Source organism: Lacerta agilis, chromosome 16 (assembly GCF_009819535.1).
Source record: "Lacerta agilis isolate rLacAgi1 chromosome 16, rLacAgi1.pri, whole genome shotgun sequence".
In the NCBI taxonomy this organism is placed as follows: domain Eukaryota; kingdom Metazoa; phylum Chordata; class Lepidosauria; order Squamata; family Lacertidae; genus Lacerta; species Lacerta agilis.
In genome coordinates, this window is record NC_046327.1 from 21,823,939 (window position 1) to 21,845,823 (window position 21,885).

At 46.1% G+C, this 21,885-nt stretch overlaps 2 protein-coding genes across 3 annotated transcripts in view; one reads left to right on the forward strand and one right to left on the reverse strand.

The window, feature by feature from the left end:
- NCBP1 (nuclear cap binding protein subunit 1) overlaps positions 1-2,174 on the reverse strand; it is a 28,095-nt gene extending 25,921 nt beyond the window's left edge. Inside the window, exon 1 of the mRNA XM_033172866.1 lies at positions 2,044-2,174. Within this exon, the coding sequence (XP_033028757.1) occupies positions 2,044-2,077 (34 nt within the window). The 5' untranslated portion in view covers positions 2,078-2,174. The remainder of the gene's footprint in view (positions 1-2,043) is intronic.
- A 5,070-nt stretch (positions 2,175-7,244) lies between these two features.
- On the forward strand, positions 7,245-21,537 carry TSTD2 (thiosulfate sulfurtransferase like domain containing 2). Of its 2 annotated transcripts, none has more exons than XM_033173535.1 (10): positions 7,245-7,344; positions 8,449-8,657; positions 9,665-9,996; positions 11,078-11,192; positions 13,065-13,190; positions 13,978-14,083; positions 15,117-15,235; positions 16,436-16,594; positions 18,297-18,435; positions 20,406-21,537. In XM_033173535.1, the coding sequence occupies exons 2-10, from the start codon at positions 8,466-8,468 to the stop codon at positions 20,636-20,638; spliced, it is 1,521 nt and encodes a 506-aa protein (XP_033029426.1). In that variant the 5' UTR covers positions 7,245-7,344; positions 8,449-8,465; the 3' UTR covers positions 20,639-21,537. The 2 variants fall into 2 exon arrangements, with proteins under 2 accessions (XP_033029426.1, XP_033029427.1); XM_033173536.1 differs by having other exon boundaries at positions 11,084-11,192.
- The last annotated feature ends 348 nt before the right edge of the window (positions 21,538-21,885 follow it).

A 21,885-nucleotide genomic window follows, 5' to 3' on the forward strand; every position in this document is an offset into this window, starting at 1 on the left:
GAGTATGGAGGAGTGATATTGATGCAAAATGAACAGCACCCGGTCATTTTCGAGAGCAAGAGATTGGGATCTGTTTTCTTTCTTATTGTGGCCCAATGGCATAAACACCTGAACCCTGTGGTCAGCAGCTAACTACAGTTGTACCTCGGTTATCAAACGGCTTAGTTGCCGAACAAATCAGCTCCAAACACTGCAAACCCGGAAGTGTTCTGGTTTTCAAATGTCTTTTGGAAGCCAAACTTCTGACGCAGCTTCCGCTTGAGTGCAGGAAGCTCCTGCAGCCAATCGGAAGCCATGCCTTGGTTTTTGAATGTTTTCGGGCATCAAACGCACTCCCGGAACGGATTAAGTTTGAGAACCAAGGTACCACTGTACTGTATCAGGAAATGCTCTTTATTGTTCAACTAAAGAATGCTTGACAAGTCTGAAAGGTGCTTTGAACACCTCAGTTATTTTGCCAAATACCGGTACCTTCTGCTTTCAGCTCTCAAAATTAAAAGCAAGACAAGAAAATCAGACACTCTCTTTTCAAAGCTCAACATTAAACTCCATTTCTTCCTTCTATGAAAACCCCACCACCAAATCCTATACTCATACAAAACTTCACACCATTCCTTATATCACTCCTTCCTTCTCACACTGAATGAGGACAAGCCAAGGCTTATTGATCTGCTAACGGATTATCATATTACTTAACAGTGGAACCTTCCATGATATCTATGTTCCCACGACATGGAAGAGGAGGGAGCTGCTACTACACAGTATGAGATGCTGCTAGGACACCAATGAAACACAAATGGTAACTGAAGTTAGTTTTCATATACTTGATAACACAACTTGATTACTCTTTACTTGGCTGCCAGTAAATTGTGCAAACTCTCTGCATAAAAAAGTACTTCGTTTGCGTTAGCAACAGATGGCATGGAAATCGTCTGTGAAGATAGTTTATTCGTATTTGAAAAAGGTCACTTTATTCTACAATCAGCAAACAATGAAAATGCACATGAAGTGGGACAAAGGGGTCTTGGCCCAGGGCTGGTACCTATAGTCAGGAACTGGGCAGCCACAACACTCCCAGCAATAGCCTAAATAGCATTTCCACCCATTAAACAAACCACACATCTATTGCATTTCTTCCCTGTCCTCCGAATCCCTTTTAGTCAAATATATACATTAGTCTTCTTTTTTTGGTTGGAATTGTTCATTGGATAGAGCACAAGTCTCTTAACCTCAGGGTCCTGGGTTTCGAGACCCATGTTGGGCAAAATACTGCAGGGGGCTAGACTGAAGACCCTAGTCGTCTCTTCCAATTTATGATTCTATGATGCAACTAAGGTATCTTTAGGGTTAACAACACATTTAATACCTTGGGGTGTGGGGTGGGTGGTGGGTGGGTGGGGGCCTCAGTCACAGTCTCCTCTAAATAAAATAAATCTACACCAGGGTTTCCCAAACTTGTGTCTCATGCTGTTTTTAGACTACAACTCCCACCATCCCTAGCTAGCAGGACCAGCGGTCAGGGATGATGGGAATTGTGGTCCAAAAACAGTGAGACACCCAAGTTTGGGAAAACCCTGATTTCCACACCTCTTAAACCCACCACTCCTTATAGCAGGAGGTCCCGTGCCATTGGCGCACGTAGTTCACAGGCTCTCTCTCTCTCTCTCTCAGGTGGGCATCGAAAGAAGCCCTTTCTCTCAGCACCTAGCAAAGTGCTGCCAGCCAGAGCAGACATAACTGGGCTTGGTAGGGGCCGGAGGACTGACAGAACTCGGTCTGTGGCGCCTTCCTGTGCAAGTTCAATTTAATAAAATAAATAAATTTTACACACAAGGTGTTGGATTCTTTTTAAAAAAAAAGTTCTCGTGCAGGAATGGGCGCGCCAAGGCTGCCGTTGTTCCCCGTGCTCTGCGCGTCTATATGAAGCACGTGCACCAAGGAGGGCGGTTGAGGTGGGTCGCTCTCTCCCCCGGCGGGACACCTGTGGGGCCAGGCGGAGGGAAGAAGCGGCCACCCCCGGACCCAGCCCGCCCGCTCGCTCACCATCGTTCTCGTCGCTGTGCCGCCTGCGCGACATGGCCCGGCTCCCGCCTCGCGAGCGGCGTCCAGGCGCGGGGAAGGGTCTGCCGAGGGCGTCCTGCGAGCTCGCAACCGCCGCCCGCCCGCCGCTCACTCGCCTCTCTCGCCGGAGGCCTTGGCCGCCGCCGCCGCACAACGCCCGCACGCTGAGAAACCGCGCGCAGAGAGCTCCGTCCTCCTTGCCTCCCTCCCTCCCTCCCTCCCTTCCTTCCGGTAGCCGCTCGCAGGCTTCTTCCGGTAGCCGCAGACTGTGGGCGAACCAGCTCAGCTCTGAGGTGAAGGGGCGGGACAGGAAGTGAGCAGGAGCTCTTCCGGGGCAGCCAGGAGTAAGGGAAGGTCTGCAAAGTGGCGGCCTTCTTCGGGAACGAACGAAACGCGCCGAACCGTTTTTTTTAATGTCAGCCTTCTTTGGACTCATGTTCCATGTTTTCATTCATATTGCAGTTTTAATTATTATTTTTCTTTCGAATCGTGTTTCATTTCTTAATTCATTTTGAAATTTTAATTATTATTTTTCTTTCGAATCACGTTTCGTTTTTTAAATTCGTACTGCAATTTTAATCATTATCTTTCTTTGGAATAATGTTTCATTTTTTAAATCCATATTGAAATTTTCATTATTATATTTGGAATCATATTGCATTTCTTAATTCATGTTGCAATTTTAATTATTATTAGGTTTCATATTTTAATTCATATTACAGTTTTAAGTATTATTTTTCTTGGAATTATGTTTCATATTACAGTATTATTATTGTTGTTGGGAATCATGTTTCATTTAAAAACTATTATTTGTAAATAATCCTTCACCCTATGATGGCGTGGGTGGCGTTTTGCTGCTATATGTTTTTTAAAGGAGGCAAAACATTTCGGTGTAGGCTGCAAAATCAGGCTCTAAATCCAGCAGCAGCGATCTCCAGGTTTGGTCTTGAACTCAGACCAAGGCTGCACTCTTATTGTGGAATCATAGAGTTGGAAGGGACCCCGAGGGTAATCTAGTCCAACCCCCGGCAATGCAGAAATCTTTGGCCCAACATGGACCTCTAACCCACAACCCAGAGATGAAGAGTCTCATGCTTTGCCAACTGAGCTATCTCTCACACAGTTACCTGGGAGCATCACATTGAACTTTATAGGACTTAGCGGGGCGTAGAATCATAGAATTGTTGAGTTAGAGGGGACCGCAGGGGACATCCAGTCCAACCTCCTGCAAATGCAGTAGGATTGTTCTGTACTAGAGCAAGAGGGTCAATGGTCAAACTAAATTACTCTGGTGGATTTTCTTGTTATAAATAATGAGAAATTACACGTTACTGTCCAGCGTGCTGTGGTCAAGGATCCAGATCCAGAGTAGGACTATGTAAATAAGAGTAGACTTGAGTGTCCCCATGTTTGTGCCACTAGAAATCATATACACACATCTCCAGGAAAATGTCCTTTATGAGGTGGCAGTGAACTGTGTCTGCTTTTTTCCTTACTTTAATACCCAGCCCAATTAAGCTTGCTCACAATATTGTGGACATTTTGTTTGGGTCTAATACTGGTCTTACTCAAGTGTGGATTTCAGAATTTACTTTGGATTATGCACATTCAGTTTATAAAAAAAGTAGACATGGTTAAGATTGCACTATAATTCATATTGCGCCTGCTCTTTGTGTGTTTTTTCTCTTGATTTACACTATGTTATACACACACACTGCTTTTTTTCTAGAAAAATAGGTGCCAGTAATCACCATGAAGTTGTTACAGTAAGTGCCACACTTTTTAACAACAAAAAAGAGGTGCCAGTAATGTGTACCATTGAGTATCCCCTAAAAAAGGACACCCTCCCTCCCTCCCTCCCTCTCTCTCTCTCTCTCTCTCTCTGTGTATGTTGAGATTGCATTTTTTTAATAAAAAAAAAAAAGATAGGCTATATTTTCACTTGTCACCTTTCTTGGGTTTGGTGAGCTATTTCAAATATATTTGTTAATTAAAGATGTTAAAATCAAATCAATTTTAAAATTAATATACAGTATATTTATTTTTGAAGAGCCAAGCACAACAAAATTTAGTATTCAAATGTAGCTTAAAATAACAGAAGACGACACCTGGGAAAAAAATCCACCAGGATTCTTTCATCCATTCATCTATACAAAATTTAACGCAGATATGTGTGAATTGATAACCTCAAAATTAAAATTAATAATTAAGACTCCACAATTGGTTTAAAAAATCATTTGAAACATGGCACACTTTATTTCATTTTCTATTAATCCAAAAATTACAAAATAAACCATTTATTACACATTGGAAGCATAATTTGTTATTTGAAGTTACAGGTAGGTAGCCGTGTTGGTCTGCCATAGTCAAAACAAAATAAAAAAAATTCCTTCCAGTAGCACCTTAGAGACCAACTAAGTTTGTTCTTGGTATGAGCTTTCGTGTTCATCATACCAAGAACAAACTTACAGTAGTTGGTCTCTAAGGTGCTACTGGAAGGATTTTTATTTTATTTTTTATTTTGTTATTTGAAGTATGTGGTTTGTTTTTCTAACATTTTGCTGCAGGTGCTGCTTAACAATATCAATATGGAAATACTCAGTAAAACTGGTCAAATCTATTATCGGGCAAAATCCATCTCATAAGAAACTGGGAAAATATTCTTTCGAGGTGGATTTTGCCCGATAACGAGCAAATTGCATTTCTCTGACTGGCTTCACACTACTCTGCTGTTAACTGAAAGTTTTACTGAGTTTCTGTGCATTGCAAAATGTCTGAATCATTTTAACAAGTGAGACCTGCAGCATCCGAACTGCTTCTATCTAATGGACAATCTTGAGTTTCTGTATTGTCTGGGATTGAGTGGAGAATGCCCAGAATTACCCACTCCCAAGAGGCCAACAGCTGCATCTACATGAGTTTAGCCTCTGCTCTGGTCTTGTCTCCTTCCAAGCAGACACCCCCAAGAACAGTAATTCATGCAGAATCATAGAATTGTGGAGTTGGAAGGGACCCCAAGGATCATCTAGTCCAACCCCCTGCAATGCAGGACTATGCAGCTCAGGGCCAGATTTACTGAAGGTAATGGGGCCCTTTATATATCCAGCTGTCCTTTGTCTGCAACAAATTGTCACTTTTTGGTGTTGAATATATGCTACATGGTAATTTATGGCCCTAATAGGTATCTAAAGCCATTTGCACAAAACAAAATAGGTATTTTATCAAAGTAATTGATATAGAAATGAGCAAACCAGTGATATTTTAGGGAGCAGGCTAGCAGGCGGGGCCCATTACTTACATCATAGGAGCCTACACAACACAAAACACTGTTGCTGTATGTAGGTTTTATTTTATTTTATTTTATTTATTATCTTATATTTTGGAAATGTACATCCAGGGTTTTTTTTCCCCTTTAAATTTTTTTGGGGCCCCCAAGAGAGTGGGGCGCAAAGCTATATAGCTTGTTTAGCTTATACATAAATGCGGCACTGGCTGTCCGATATAGGAATCGAACCTGCAACCTTGGCATTATCAACACCATGCTCTAACTGACAAGCACAGAGAGTGGGCTCCTCTTACACATACAACGTCTTTCGGTGGAAGAGTGAAGGATGCCACTGCCTCCAATTTTCATTCAGTTTTTTTTAAAAGAAAAAGAAAAGGAAAGGAAAACGCAGATCTCATAGTTAATTAAAAAATTCTTTATTGGACGATTAATGAGGATACAAAATAATATTAAGACGGAAAAGATACAAATGGAATATGAACACACTATTTAGCATTGTTATATATACAAGTAAATTATACAACAATATAAGATAATGTAGCTAGAAATAAATTCGAAGGAGAGATTTTACAATATGGGACTAAGTTGATAACATGTGACAGATGACAAATGCAATAAAGAAGTATATATCCGTGGAAATAGGTGACAAAAGAAAATGGAAGAAGAATGGGGGGAAGCAGAAGGGGGGCAGTGGGTTGTTTTTTTTTGTTTTTTTGCTTTTTCTATTTTACAAACTATAAGCTATGTATATGATATAATCGTAAATAAAGTTGGAGTTCTTATTACGAAATACACTGAAATAAATATAATTAAGAACTCTGGCCAGAAGTTTCAACCAAAAAGATGCGTTTACTCGTAAGTAAATATAAATATAGTGTCAATCCTGTTAAGAATTACAGTCTTAAATGAAAAAAATAGTTTCACATTGAAAAATCCCTTGAAAGTCTTTTAGAAATTGATGCAAGGGCTTCTACGATGCGTGTCAGATGTATAATGAGACAACTGGAGATCAGGGAGACCAGGACAGGGCCCCGTTTCTGGCGTAGATGCCTTCCTCAGCTTGTTTTTTTTATGAGAGAAGTGTATAAAATATATATGGTTTCTATTTCCTTGATTCTTGAGAAGATCTTAGAGAAGTCTTAGAGAAAGTTCTCCTGTGTTTTCTATGCGTTTCTATGCATTTTTATTGATACAAACTTTTGCATATAATATATAATTCATCAATGTTGTACATCTTTGTTTAAATTATAATTATGAGAAAGCTTAATAAAAAAATGAGCTGACAAAAAGAAAAGAAAAGAAAAGGCTGCTTCTGCTATCAGAAATTTTTTGGAAATACTGTACTGGTTTAAGGCAGTGTTTTTCAACCACTGTTCCGCGGCACACTAGTGTGCCGCGAGATGTTGCCTGGTGTGCCGTGGGAAAAATGGAAATCAGCTTTGTGTTCAGCCAAACAGACCCAGGTTGCGCACTGAATAAAGTATTTTATAATTTTTCATATTTCTGTTTACTTACTATTTCATAATAAAGTAATTATAAAATACTTTCTTTGTGTTTATTTGATTCCTATTCAAGAGAATTACTTTATATATAGTCAATATAGGCACAGAGTTAAAATTTTTAACATTTTCTAATGGTGGTGTGCCTCGTGATTTTTTTCATGAAACAAGTGTGCCTTTGCCCAAAAAAGGTTGAAAAACACTGGTTTAAGGTTCCAGAGATTTGCATGTTAGGTCGGATGTCCTTGCAGGCTGTTAGCTTTTGTCTCCTTTCCTCTTGCCATTGCAAAAGGCTGTGAATTGCAAGGAGTCCCTCAAGTGCAGCGATCCCAGGGAGGAGCCGGGGTGGAGGGTTGGTTAGGTGGGAGGGGGAGAGGCATGCTTTCCCTTAGCGGAGAGAGTCAGCAAATTCGGCTGCCTACTCAGGAGGGGAAGAAGGAGCCGCTTCAGAGAACAGCTGGATCAGAGATCTCCTGGGGACACGGGGAGCTTTGCAAGGTAAAGAAAAGAAAAAGGGGGAGGGACACGATGGAGCAATAGCAGGAAGAAGGAGAGGAGCGCTGGGATGCAGCAAACAGAACAAGGCAGAAAGAGAATCCGGAAAGGGAGTGGAGCTGCCTTGGCTCATGATCGCTCCCATTGAATTCAATGGGTTGCAGCAGTCTGGAGAGGGGGCAAAGCCTATTTAGCCAAGAAACTGAGTCCTCCAGCACCAGGCACACAGACGATTTCTTGGAACTACTCACTTTTGCTTCCTCTCATTCACACGGCTATGGAAAGAGCGAAGCACAACTTTTGGAAGCGGCCGAACTTTTTTGGGGAGGGCAAATTCTGGCAGCCGACAAGCTCTCCAACTTGCTTGCCCCAAACGTGGGTATTTTTCGCTCGTGGAATAATGCTTTAAAGCACTTCGATCTCGCGACACCTTTACAACAACCCTGTAAGGCAGTCTGGTATTCTTACCTGCTTATTGCAGGGGGGGGGAGGGGGTGGTTCTGGGAGATAGTGTCCTGCCACAGACACCCACCTTGAGAGATGGGCAAGCTTCTTCGGACAGCACAAAGTGTGGAACTGGCTTCCGACAAGAAGCAGGGATGGCCAGCAATTGGGATGGTTTTAAAAAACAGAGGAATCCATGGCAAATATAGCTATCGAAATCTGCTTGCCGCAATGGCTATTTTGTACCTTCACCGTCATTCAAAATCACACTGTCCATAGGTGAAGACAGAGTTTAATAAGAAAGAGAGATCATGGCATATTCTGAGAGATCATGACATATTCCTCAGCTGCAAGGTGAACTTACCAGTCTTGCCCCCTTCCCCCACGCTTCAGGTGGACTTTTTCTACCTTTTTATTTTATTTTTTTAAGTGCCACATGTTGCTTCCATGGTGAGCAAGGAGGCTATTTCAGACACCAGCCTGGGAAGGAGTAGGAACGGGCTTGGAATGATTTGGACTGATCACAATAAGGATGCTTCCAGATTTAGACCCACTGCCCTAAAATATCATGCCTGCCTATGCTCTTCACTTTCCACATTTTCATATCTTGTGCTCCACCTCTGCATTATATAAAAATTCATCTTTTGGAACTATCTCTCTTAGGTCCCAGAGAAGAACTTATGCCCAGCTGCTGTGACGTAGCAATGACCTCTTCTTTGTCGCTACCTGATGGAGACAACACCGCGGAATTTTGCATTTTAACATTTGCAGACCTGGAGCTGAAAGATCACGGTCCTTTCCCACCCAAGGGCCACCTGAAAGCCGAATTAGATGCCAGGGCCCGAAAAAAGTATGCGTCCGCAAAGAAAAAGGTATTTGGCATCTGGTTCACACGGTTAGAACGTATGCAACCGTCTAGTGATGTGAAAATTGTTGTGCAGGTGGCAGCTTCTTGGCATCGGTCCTGAATGGGGTAACTGTGCCCCATTTTGGACTCACAGCTGTTCATGGAGGCGCAGGTCAATTCTGTGTCCAGGGCAGCTCTCTACTAGCTCCATCTGGTACGCAGGCTGAGACCCTGCCCGCCCGTAGATTGTCTTGCCAGAGTGGTGCATGCTCTGGTTATCTCCTGCTCGGACTACTGCAATGCGCTCTACGCAGGGCTACCTTTGAAGGTGACCTGGAAATTACAATTAATCCAGAATGCGGCAGCTAGACTGGTGACTGACTGCCAAGACCATATAACACCAGTTCTGAAAGACCTACATTGGCTCCCAGGACATTTCCGTTCACAATTCAAAGTGTTGGTGCTGATCTTTAAAGCCCTAAATGGCTTCAGCCCAGTATACCTGAAGGAGCGTCTCCACCCCCATCATTCAGCCCGGACACTGAGGTCCAGCTCCGAGGGCCTTCTGGTGGTTCCCTCCCTGCGAGAAGTGAAGCTACAGGGAACCAGGCAGAGGGCCTTCTCAGTGGTGACACCCACCCTGTGTGTGGAACGCCCTCCCATCAAATGTCAAGGAAATAAACAACTATCTGACTTTTAGAAGACATCTGAAGGCAGCCCTGTTTAGGGCAGTTTTTAATGTTTGATGTTTTATCGTGTTTTTTAATATTCTGTTGAGAGCCGCCCAGTGTAGCTGGGGAAACCCAGCCAGATGGGCAGAGTATAAATAATAAATAATAATAATTATTTAAACCCCCCCCCCCCAACTTTCCCCGTATCAAATCTGAGGAGGATTAAAGTTAGGGTGCCAGCGTGTTTTTTGAGTGGGGGAAAATGTGGTTTGAATTTGTGTGCATAGTGTGAACACAATGTTTGCCTTCTCCAGTGGAAAGGTGGCCTGTACCCAAAATTCTCCTTTTGTCATTTTCGCAGGCCTTTGCTCTCTTCGTCAAAGCCAAGGAAGTGGTAGCTGACACTTGCTGCCCTATGTCGGCTTGCCAAAGGGCGATTTCCTGGAGATGCTGCCAAGAAACTTTCAAAGATCTGACTGGCATTCACAGGCACGTAGCGGCCCAGCATTCGGGCGATGTGGGGCAGCAGACGTCCGTGATCCTGAAACAGATGGCACGCCGTGTCAGTGTCACAAGTAGCCCAGTTTCATCGGCAGATGAAACATCCAGGCCTAGCAGGCCCCTGTACAGAAGCCAAGAGATGTTCCAGAAGCTTCCAGACATAAGCCATATCGATATCAATGAAATGACAAGGTAAGAGGTTTTTTGTTTTGTTTTTTACAGACACAAACAGCACCTGGGAATGCACAGTTCGGCAAATTTCAGTTTATCCTTTCCCCCCATCTTAAATTCAAATCTTCACTTTTCTACATCGGTTTTTAAAAAATAAGGTCATCCCAATAATAATAATATTATTATTTGTACCCCGTCCATCTGACTGGTTGCCCCAGCCACTCCCCCAAATTTGTCAGTATTGTGCATTTCTCCTAATATACTGTGCCATTTTGCCTAAAAATGGATGGCCCTCTGTCATGTATGATTGAGCTGAGATTCCTGGATAGCAAGGGTTGGACTAGATGACTCGCGGGCCCCCTTCCAACCCTATGATTCTGCGCACAGTTCTGCAAACAATTTCCTCATAAAATAATCCATTTCTGTATGCTGTTTTCACTAACATATGTAAAGGTTTCCCTAGTTTTTGGTTGGCGAAATACACAGGAAAATTCAGTGAAACACAAAAGTCAAAGGACAGCTGCATGATGGGTCACATATTGGACGGAATTTAACGTTGAGCTGACACAGTTGTTCCGTCAGTGCAAGCGTTTCTGCTTCCAGAGGGACTGATCTCCCTTCCTCCCCCCGCGTACTGTTCCACGGGTTCACCTGATCCTCTAACATGGATTTGGGGGAGGCGTTGGGGGGGGGCACACAGTGGGGAGGAGATGGGAGAAAGCCCCATCCCTCTAGCAGGAGTCTGGCCCTCTGTTTCGGGAAGTGCAAACGAAACCAGTTTTCTCCCCCAAGCCTTACTACTGACCCCGCACAGTTTCCATGTCTTTGTGCTGCAAAGCGGTCTATATACAGTGGATGCTCGGGTTGCGAACGCGATCCATGCAGGAGGCGCATTCACAACCTGCAGCACCGCATCTGCGCATGCGTGATTTAGTGCTTCTGCGCATGTGGGTCCTGCGCAACCTGAAAACGTGCAACCTGAAGCGGCCATAACCCGAGGTATGACTGTATTTGGATAATAACTTTTCAGGTGTTATATGGCCAATGCGGAAGACGTAGTTTTTCTTACATAAGCTTCTCCCTGCTTCCCCCCTCTTGTCAATGACAGTGAGCCTGGCCAAGTTTTGCTGTACTATTGTTACTGCGAGGTGGCAGATCCCCGGGGACTCTGTGACTGGCAGAGGGCTTTATGCCAACACCTGCATCTCACTGGCAAGGTAAGTAGTTCAGTGCACTACACAGCGAAGAGCTGCAGCAGATTGGCTGTCCAGAGCTATCCCCACCAGCAGACCTGGCAGGCTAGGGGTGCCTCCCATATCAGGAATCTCCTATCTGTTCAGACACCTTACAAGTGTAGGGCTGATATGGGACGCAGGTGGCGCTGTGGTCTAAACCACTGAGCCTCTTGGGCTTGCCGATCAGAAGGTCGGCGGTTTGAATCCCCGCAACAGGATGAGCTCCCGTTGCTTTGTCCCAGCTCCTGCCAACTTAGCAGTTCGAAAGCACGCCAGTGCAAGTAGATAAATAGGTACCGCTGTGGCAGGAAGGTAAACGGCGCTTCCATGCACTCTGGCTTCCGTCACAGTGTTCCAGAAGCGGTTTAGTCATGCTGGCCACATGACCCGGAAAGCTGTCTGTGGACAAACGCCGGCTCCCTCGACCTGAAAGCGAGATGAGTGCCGCAACCCCATAGTCGCCTTTAACTGGGTGTAACCATCTAGAGGTCCTTTACCTTTATCCTTTACCTAGTGTAGGGCTGGATGCAAATCATGATGCATAAAATCATATTGCGAAGCCAGCTTATGCCTCTACATAGCTTCATCCTGATGATTTCAGAAATCAGTATATTGTGATGTTTAACTGGTGATACTTCACAAAGCAGAAAACCAGTTCCATCCTTATTTCAAACATTGTGACATATCGGTATATTGCAATGTTTCGCGGGTGATACATCACAAAGTTGAAACCCAGATATCGCCCAGTCCTACTGTTCTCCTCGACATAGTTCCATCCTTAGACCGTGATATATTGGTGCATCGCGACATTTAGCTGGTGATATGTCTCGACATTGAAAACCAGATATCGCCCAGCCCTAGTATAGCATCAGGCTTTGAGCACACTGTAACTTTAAAGCTCATTCCCTTGCCCCTCAATGAATTCTGGGCACCGTAGTTTGTTAAGGGTTGCTGGGAATTGTATCTCTTTGAGGGGGAAACTGTAATGCCCATAATTCTTTGAGGGGAAATATTGTGCTTTGAATGAGCATAGCTTGTCAGACTTCCTTCTTCTTCTTTGGTGATCACTCATAGCCGAGTAGTATTGCCTTCCATGAACACAGTTTTAACTGTGAGTCCGTAAGTGACTGTGGAAGCCAATTCTGGATCCACACTTCCTTTCACAGTGGGGACATAGGTTTCCGGGCGGGAGTTGATCACAACGAGGGTTTGCCAAGCGTGCCTTCCTCTTAGCACATTTCTCCCTTGAGTCCTGAGTTCGAGCGTCTTCAAAGCCCATGACACTTTTGGTAAAGGCTGTTCTCCAATTGGAGCGCTCGCAGCAGGCCAGTTTTTCCCAGTTGTCGGTGTTTATACTACATTTTAAAAAGATTTGCCTTGAGAGTGTCTTTAAACCTCTTATGGGACTAGGACCTGGTAGGACCTAGGGTTCAAATCCCGTCTCAGCCACAAAGCTCACTGGCCCAATTACTGTCTCTTAGCCTAACCTACCTCATGGGGTTGTTGTAAGGATAAAATGGGGAGGGAGGAACCATGCATGCCACCTTGAGCTCCTTGGAGGGATTGTGGGCTATAGATGCAATAGTAAATAAATCACATTAGTTCCAATGAGGAACTAATTTTCCTGAAATCCGATCCTTTGGAGAGTAAGTCCACCAAAGGCGTAGTACAACCCGTGTTAGCTTTTTCCTTGGATTACTGACAAGCAGCTGTGTGCAATGTGTTGTTTGGGCTGGAAGGCCAAAATCCAATGCATCCTTTCTTGGATGTAAGCCAATCAGTTGCACTTTGCTTCTGGGTAGGCCTGAGTTTCGCAAGTCATCTCCTGTCCTTTCCTCCTTGGTTGGCTTCCAGGTGCGAATAGCTTCTGAAGGAATCAATGGAACCGTTGGTGGGAGCAAGATGGCTACTAGCCTTTACGTGGAGGCAATGCTGTCTCATCCCCTCTTTAAAGGCATTTTGACAAGGGAGGATTTCAAGGTGAGAGACCTGATCTGGTTGGCATGATGCAGAAACGCCCATTCTTGGTCCTACAGCAAGCATTTCTTTAAGTGCCCTTTCCTCTCCACTTCTAGGGTGGGAGGCAGGGGAGCCAGTGGTAGGCAGAGCTAGATCTCCAAAAGATTTGCGGCATGAGACTGTCAAATCCACTTTAAATGGGCAAACCTGAATTTGCTGCTGAACGATGGAGTCGTATCTGCAAAATAGTAGTTGTTGGCATCTGTCTGTCTTGAGAGACAATGGAATGCGCCTCCAAAGTGACTTCTCTGGGGCGCAAGCCTGGGCAGTGTGTATGGAGATCTTGGGCTGCCCAGATGACAAGATCTCCCTCTTGGCTTTGCTGATGTGGTCCAAAGGAAAGCAGAGCAATATGTCTGGCACCAGCTTGGCTGCAGGAATTGCTGGAAGGAGACATACAAGGCTCCACTCCAGATTTACTCGTTAGCCTTTTCTTTTCCCAAAGATATCCTGCAAGGCAGTGGAGGTTTAGGAGAGCTTTCCTTCTCCTGGATGAGCTACCTTCCCAGGTTGACAAGCCTCATCTCCTCATCTCCAGGGGGCAGGAGAGAAACAATATGGCCTGTTGTCTAGGGATGGGGAACCTCAGATGCTGCTGGACTACAGCTCCCATCATCCCTGACCATGGAGCACATTGGCTGGGGCTGATGAGAGTTGGAATCCAGCAACGTCCCTGTCTCCACTTGACCTGCCTCCAGCGTAGATCTGTTGGTACCTGTTTCTTGTTGGTTTTCTCCCTGTTCCTCAGACCAGTGCAGGAGGAGCCCACTGTTTCACAGACCTTCGGATTGGCGTCTTTGAAGAAATTGTGCCCATGGGAATCAACCCGCAGAAAGTTTCTTACAAAGAAACAGGTGTGGAGAATAATGATATAATAACAATAATTTATTATTTATACCCCGCCCATCTGGCTGGGTTCTCTCAGCCACTCTGGGTGGCTCCCAACAGAATATTAAAAACACAATAAAAAAATCAAACATTAACAACTTCCCTAAACAGGGTTGCCTTCAGGTGTCTTCTAAAAGTCAGATAGTTGTTTTATTTCTTTGACATCTGATGGAATGGTATTTCACAGGGTGGGCGTCGCTACCAAGAAGGCCTTCTGCCTGGTTCCCTGCAACCTCACTTCTTGCAAAGAGGGAACCGCCAGAAGGCCCTTGGAGCTGGATCTCAGTGTCTGGGCTGAACGATGGGGGTGGAGACGCTCCTTCAGGTATACTGGGCCAAGGCCAACATCTCTTGGCTTTAGGACTGAGAATTGATGGGTAGGGGGCACCAAACACGGTGGGGGGCTGGTGGGGCAGAGGACAGGGAGCCCAAATCAATGAAAGGCGGAGCCAAAGCTAGTGATGGGCAGAGCCGACTGAGTCTAGTTTTGCCTTTATCCTCCTTCCTGCTGAGTTCTACTGAGACCAAGGTGGAAGTAGCTGACACCCAGAGCTCTGCCTCGGACCGGTTGTAAAAACTAGAAGGCAGGTAGGGGGCAGGCTCAGGTTGGTGGGGCAGAGCCCCATTTGCCTTAATGGACAAGCTGCATTGACTGAACACTGTAAAAGGAAATGGCCGCTGAATTGATGCCACAGCCTCTGTTTGCTTATCCTTGCTCTGCCCTTGAAGACCCTGGTTTTCACAACCTCTTCCCCCAATTGCTACCGCAAAGGGATACTTCAGGCAGTCCAGGTTCACGTGCCTAAATTGTTGCTCCTGTATGGATTTGAAACACTTTAATTTACACCGAAAGATGTCTCACCGGAAGGGGTTTCCTGTTTTGACACAGGGTTCCCCACACACTTGCAAAGGGAGGGGAGGAATGCTGTTTGTGTCCGAATTCAAGTTTGTTTTTTAATACCTTTAGAACCTTTGTAAGCCATTTTCAATTGCTTGTAGGGATCCGTCTGACTCCGAAGGAGTTTCATCTAGAAGTGGAGAAATATCTCTCTCAGGGTAACGAAGGGCAAGCAGACACCATTTTGCTGGACTGCAGGAACTTCTATGAAAGTAAAATAGTAGGTGGCTTTTATTTTCTTCCTTGGGGATTTGAATAATAATAATAATAATAATAATAATAATAATAATAATAATAATAATAATAAATTATTTGTACACCGCCCATCTGGCTGGGTCTCCCCAGCCACTCTGGGTGGCTTCCATCAAATATTAAAATACATTTAAAATATCACAGTTTTAAAACTTCCCTAAACAGGGCTGCCTTCAGGTATTTTCTGAATGTCAGGTAGTTGTTTATTCCCTTGACCTCTGATGGGAGGGCGTTCCACAGGGCGGGCACCACTACCGAGAAGGCCCTCTGCCTGGTTCCCTGTAGTTTTGCTTCTCGCAGTGAGGGAACCGACAGAAGGCCCTCGGCGCTGGATCTCAGTGTCCGGGCTGAATGATGGGGGTGGAGACGCTCCTTCAGGTATACAGGACCGAGGCCGTTTAGGGCTTTAAAGGTGAGCACCAACACTTTGAATTGTGCTCGGAAACGTATTGGGAGCCAATGTAGATCTCTCAGGACCGGTGTTTTGTGGTCCCGGCGGCCACTCCCAGTCTGAAGGAAGCAGATTTTGTCTTTCTTTAATTTATATCCCACCCAGGGCAGCAAACAACATGTGATAAAACAGTAGAAAAGCATATTAAAAACAATTCCAAAACAAATGCAGACTGGGGAAGGATTCCAGCTTAAAGATTTGTTGACAGAGGAAGGTCATCACCAGTAGTTGCCAAAAAGACAACACTTCCTCCTTTCTATTCCATCTGCTTTCTGCCATGTTTTAAAAATGATTTCATTTATGAGATTTATAGCCTGCCTGTGGCACTTTCAGATGACCGGTTTATTGAGCATTCTTCATGCTTTGTTTGTAGGGTGTTTAGACGATGTGGCGTCAATGCAAGTGCTATCCCACACTCCCCATTGCATTTCCCTGTCACTTTCCTTACCGCAAACATCCCGATCTTTGGGGGAAGCAGGTTTGTTGTGCGATCCTTCCCAACTGCATAGGCCTGAATTTGCTAGTATGTGATTGAATCGCAACCCCAGAAATAGTGGCAGTCTGGAAGTGCCTCTTAATCCTCAAGACAAGCATAAAGCAATAGGACACTGATGCAGAAACCCCCCATGAGACTTTCAATGCTCCCCAGAAGTGTTTCAGTGGCTCCACTTTGCAAAACACTTGAATTAAGTGGTGTCCCTTTCTTTTGGCCCCCAGGGACATTTCCGAGGCTCTTTGGCTCCAGACATCAGGAAATTCAGCTACTTCCCCACCTATGTGGATGAGAACCTGGATCTTTTCAGGGGCAAGAGGATCCTAATGTATTGCACGGGAGGAATCCGTTGTGAGCGGGGCTCAGCCTACCTCAGGTCCAAGGTGAGCAGCTGCCTCAGGGGAAAGCACTTGGCTGAGAGAGTTACAGGTGGGTAGCCGTGTTGGTCTGCCAACAAAATAGAAAATTCTTTCCAGTAGCACCTTAGAGACCAACTGAGTTTGTTCTTGGTATGAGCTTTCGTGTGCACGCACACGAAAGCTCATACCAAGAACAAACTCAGTTGGTCTCTAAGGTGCTACTGGAAAGAATTTTCTATTTTGTTGGCTGAGAGAATTTGTGTGTTGCAGAGCACGACTGGAGCAGTCAAATGTCCATAGCTTTGCTGGTTTGACGTACAGGTCCACAAATTTAAGAAGAAAAAAATGATGACAGCAGAACGACGACAGCGCCGGGTAAACTTGCATTCAGCACTTGAAATAATTATTAAGAAGAAACGGAAAGGGCTTAAAGTCCATCCGTTCTAAATGCTCTAGATCAGCTGTAGCAGCACCGTTAGCTGATGAGCCAATATAACTTAGAGGAGGCGAAGAATCTGCTGCAACATCTCTTCAAAACGTTTAATTTCTTTGCTTATAGAAACAAAGCTCTTTCAAGTGCCACCAGGAGTAACTGCTCAAGCCATTAGCAGACAGGAGATGCCGTCCTGTTATTTCCTGTGCTGTCTGTGTTTTGGCAAACCTTCCCCCAGGGACAAGGTCCTTTAAGGTTCGGAGATTAACTCTTGTCCTTTCAAGGCAGTTCACTGAGCTTAGAGGCAACAGATATTGCACTTCAGGCCCTGCCGTGATAACCGAAGCAAATTGTCTCCTGTTACCTGGCACAGAATCCCATCTCGCTTGGCTTTTGTTTTAAAGAAACGCAAAGCTGGTTTCTCCTCCTCGTGTTTGGTGGAAATGCATTTCTAAATGGGCAGGGGGGGGGTGCCTGTGAAAAGCTTTTGCGGTCAAGGAGCGGAGCTTCTGTGTTCCGGCTGGCAACTTCCTGGTTCCTCCCTCAGGGACATGGGTCATGTTCCCCTCAGTTTCCTATGTTGCAGCCCTGCTCCCTACGTGATCAGCGTTCTGAGTTGTGCATGTATAGAGCAGACTCCCCATGCACATGTTGTGAATGTGACAGCAGCAACAGTGGGAGCAGACACAGCAGGGGCACTTTGCTTATTATAAACTTAGCCCCGAGCAACATGTGAAGAGGGCTTACATGGAGGGCAAGGTAAGGTAAGGAGAGGGTGGCCTTGTGGTCTAAACCACAGAAGGTTGGCGGTTTGAATCCCTGCAATGGAGTGAGTTCCTGTTGCTCCTTCCCAGCTCCTGCCAACCTAGCCGTTCGAAAGCATGCCAGTGCAAGTAGATAAATATGTACCACTGCAGTGGGAAGGTAAACGGCGTTTCCTTGCGTTCTGGTTTCCGTCACTGTGTTTCGTTCTGCCAGAAGCAATTTAGTCCTGCTGGCCACATGATCCAGAAAGCCGTCTGTGGACAAACCCCGGCTCCCTCGGCCTGAAAGCGAGATGAGCGCCGCAACCCCATAGTCGCCTTTGACTGGACTTAACCGTCCAGGGGTCCTTTACCTTACCTATATGGAGGGCCAGGACATTCAGTACAAGGGTGTTCCCTCCCACTTCATAAAATAAGCAGGCAGTGCAGGTAACAATAACCAAGCCAATTGTAGACTGGAGATGAAGTCTTTGCCTCCGTGTCAGAAATTAATAATGACTCTTGGCGGTTTGGGGCTGTTCTGAAACAGGGCGTGTGCAAAGGAGTGTACCACCTCAAGGGTGGCATCCACAAGTACCTGGAAGAATTCCCCGATGGGTTCTACCGAGGGAAGCTCTTCGTCTTCGACGAACGTTATAGCATCTCCTCCAACGGCGATGTGATTTCAGGTAGGTGAGCCTCCTCTCCCGAGGGGCTTTTCTGACATTTGACACTTTCCTAGGCTTTTTTTTTTGTAAACTTTAGTCCAGGGACGGGGGTGTATGGTGTTAGGGTAGGGGTAGTACCTCTGTTGGGGGACATGCCATGCTCCTTCTGGGGTAGTTTGTTCACCTTTGGTATCCACCCAGCACTCAGCTCTCACCTGCGGCTCCTAGAAGCTGCCAGAATGCAACAGCGTCCACGCTCTGGGAATGGCTTTGACTGGCCGGCTAAACCTGGTGAGGGTTGCCAATGGTTTCTCAAACCCTTATATGCGAAGACAGGCTCTGGGAGATTGAGCGGATGAGACCAATAGAGGTTACAACGGTCAAGAAGGCAGTTTCTGCACATGCTGCAGAGGGAAGCAGAGAACTGGGCACAGTAGCTGGGGTTGGCGGTTATTTTCATTTGGGTATAACTGTAAATTATTATTATTATTATTATTGTTGTTGTTGTTGTTATTATTATTGTTATCTATTGATTTATTGGTTTATTTATGGTCTGTATAAGATATTCTGTTTTTTTAATGTTTGGTGTTTTATTATGTTTGTATATATGCTATAAGGTGCCCAGAGTGGCTGGGGAAATCATCATCATCATCGCCGTCCCTGTTTTGTTGTTTTCTTAGATCCCCTGCCTCATTCCCTCAGGCCCCCATCTCACCTCCTGTCTTCCCTGGGCCCTTTTTGCCTGTCAGGGACTGGCAGGGCTTTGAGGAGGGGGTGGAAGGGGTAGCAGGGCCAGAGGCTGATCTAGGGGAAGGGGGCAGTGATTTATGGGGTTTTTGTGCCCCTTGCAAGGCAGGAGCCAGAGCTGGAGGATGGGGAGGGGGTCAGAAACGGTGGAGGTAGGACAGGGCACACCAGGAGCTGAGGGAGAGATGGCGACTGAAGCGAGGGGGTTGGCAGAATCCTCCCCTCTGCTGCTGCCCCCCAGGACCAGGAGGGGGCTTGAAAAAACAGGCGCAGAGACACCTTCCATGTAGGAGATGTCACAAGTTGCTTGTGCTGCGCTGTCGGAGAAGAGGACTTAATTTTGGGGTGGTAGGCGTGGCCACCCGTTGCTCGGAGCACAGGCCCAGAGAGGGGAACCAGCTCGCTAGACACCAGAAGCGTATTGTGCATGCTTGGTGCACCTCAGGAGCTACTGTGTTTGTGCTTTGTCAATAAAAGACTCAAACCACCTGCCATTCATCCTCCTTGGGCCAGATGCGCTTAGGACTCCATTTTGGATCTGAACACCTCAGCCAGTGGCTGCCCGAGATGTTGCTTCTCTGCGATATTAGGCCTAACCATGAATTTAATGGTGCGTAAGGTTTAAGTGGGATTAGGATGGCAGCCTTAAGTCAATTTCTGCTTCAGAATAGAGCAGGGGGGGAAATTGAAGGAGTGCCTTTCCTTCTTGCATTGAGAGGTAGCTTTTGTTGATTGAACGCAGTGCTTTTTTTCTGGGGTGACGCAGGGCTACGCATGCCCCTAAACGTTTTGTGAATCGAACGGGAGAAGAAACTAATATTTTATGAATCGTCAGTTCTGTTGCTACCCCCGATGGCGGCCTCGCTTCCTGTCACAGTGTTTCCTGAGTCTCAGACGGAAGCGAGAGTACCCCTAAACATTTTAGAAGAAAAAAAAGCATTGATTGAACGTGTCTTGAGCAGAAGCTACGATGAATGCAGAATAAAGAGTTCATCTGGAGCGGGCTTCCTCAAACTCGGCCCTCCGGATGTTTTGAGACTACAATTCCCATCATCCCTGACCACTGGTCTTGCTAGCTAGAGATCAGGGGAGTTGTAGGCCAAAAACATCTGGAGGGCCGAGTTTGAGGAAGCCCGATCTGGGAGGGTCTGCCAGAGGACTTGGGGAGGGTGGGGGTCAGCGGCAACCACAAATAACGGCTACTGGCCGGAGTTTTAACCCCCTCTTCCCCTCTCTTCCACCAGCCTGCCGTTACTGTGGGATGCTCTGGGACCAGTATCGACTTTGCTCCACCCAGCCCTGCCGCCAGCTTGTCTTGGCGTGCCCGCAGTGCCAGCTGAAAGGGTTCACAGCCTGCTGCCCCCTCTGCCAGAAGAAAGGCCTGGCGCTGGCTTCAGCTCCTCCTCCCGGACTCTCCTTCAAGGAGGAGTGCGAGTGCACCGGCACACGGAGGCAGGTGCCAGTGGAGCGCATCTAACCAAGGGCCCTGCAGCAAGAATCCCACCTCCTTGGACATCCGCTTGGGGTGCCCGAATCCCAGCTATCTTTTCAGGGGACTTGGGGCAAGCAGCTCCAAAAATTTGGCAGCTTTGCTGACCTCCGGTTTTCAGGCAGTTAATCAGGGCTCCATGGCAACGCTATCGCAACTCTCCGAAGTAAATGACTGGTGCAAGCATGTACACACAACAAAACTCCCATGGTGCTACACAACCGTTTCCTCATGCGAGGTGATCGCCCCTTCCCTTCCAGCGGGATGCAGAGCGCTGACAGAAAGCATCACCGCTCTGCTTCTCTGAACCAGGGCAAGACGACAGAGCGACAAGGCGCAACGAGGTGTAAGAGGATTTCCATTAAAGGAGAAGCACGTCACCGGCAGGTAGAATCTCAGGTGTATGCGCATTGGGAGGCTACAATGTGCTCTGGCTTCCAGCAAATGTGGGCCACCTATACATGCAGTGAGTTATGCGCTTGTAGGTATATAGGCTGCGATCGGCCTGCAAGTTTCCCAGTCTTCCCTCCCAAAAGGTGCATTTTGGGTAGGAAACTGCTCTGGTTCCCGGTTTTTGTGGAATTCCCCACCCCTGCCCAGGTAAGAGATCTGCATGGGGATCTGAAGAATCAAAATAATCAGAATTGTAGAGTTTGAAGGAATCTTAAGGGCCTTCTAGTTCAACCCCCCTACAATGCAAGAATCTCAGCTAAAGCATCCGTGGCAGATGGCCACCCACCCTCTTCTTAAAAACTTCCAAGAAAGGAGAGTCCACTGCCTTCTGAGGGACTCCCTCCCACTGTCAAAAACGGCTCTCACTATCAGAATGTTTTCCCTGATGTTTAGTTGGAAACTCCTTTCTTGTAACTTGAAGCCACTGGTTCAAGTCCTGCCCTCCGGTGCAGGAGAAAAAAAGATTGCCGCGTCTACCCTGTGACAGCCCTTTAGTTATTTGAATATGGCTATTGTACATCTCCCAAGTCTCCTCTTATCCTGGCTAAACATGCCCACTTCCCTCCAACAGTTCCTTGGAAGGCTTGGTTTCCTGATCCTCGATCATCTTTTAGATCAGTGATTGCCAAACTTGGCCCTCCAACTGTTTTGCGACTACAACTCCCATCATCCCTAGCTAACAGGACCAGTGGTCAGGGATGATGGGAACTGTAGTCCCAAAACAGCTGGAGGGCCAAGTTTGGCCATCACTGTTTTAGATAGTAAAAGACACCAGAGACCAC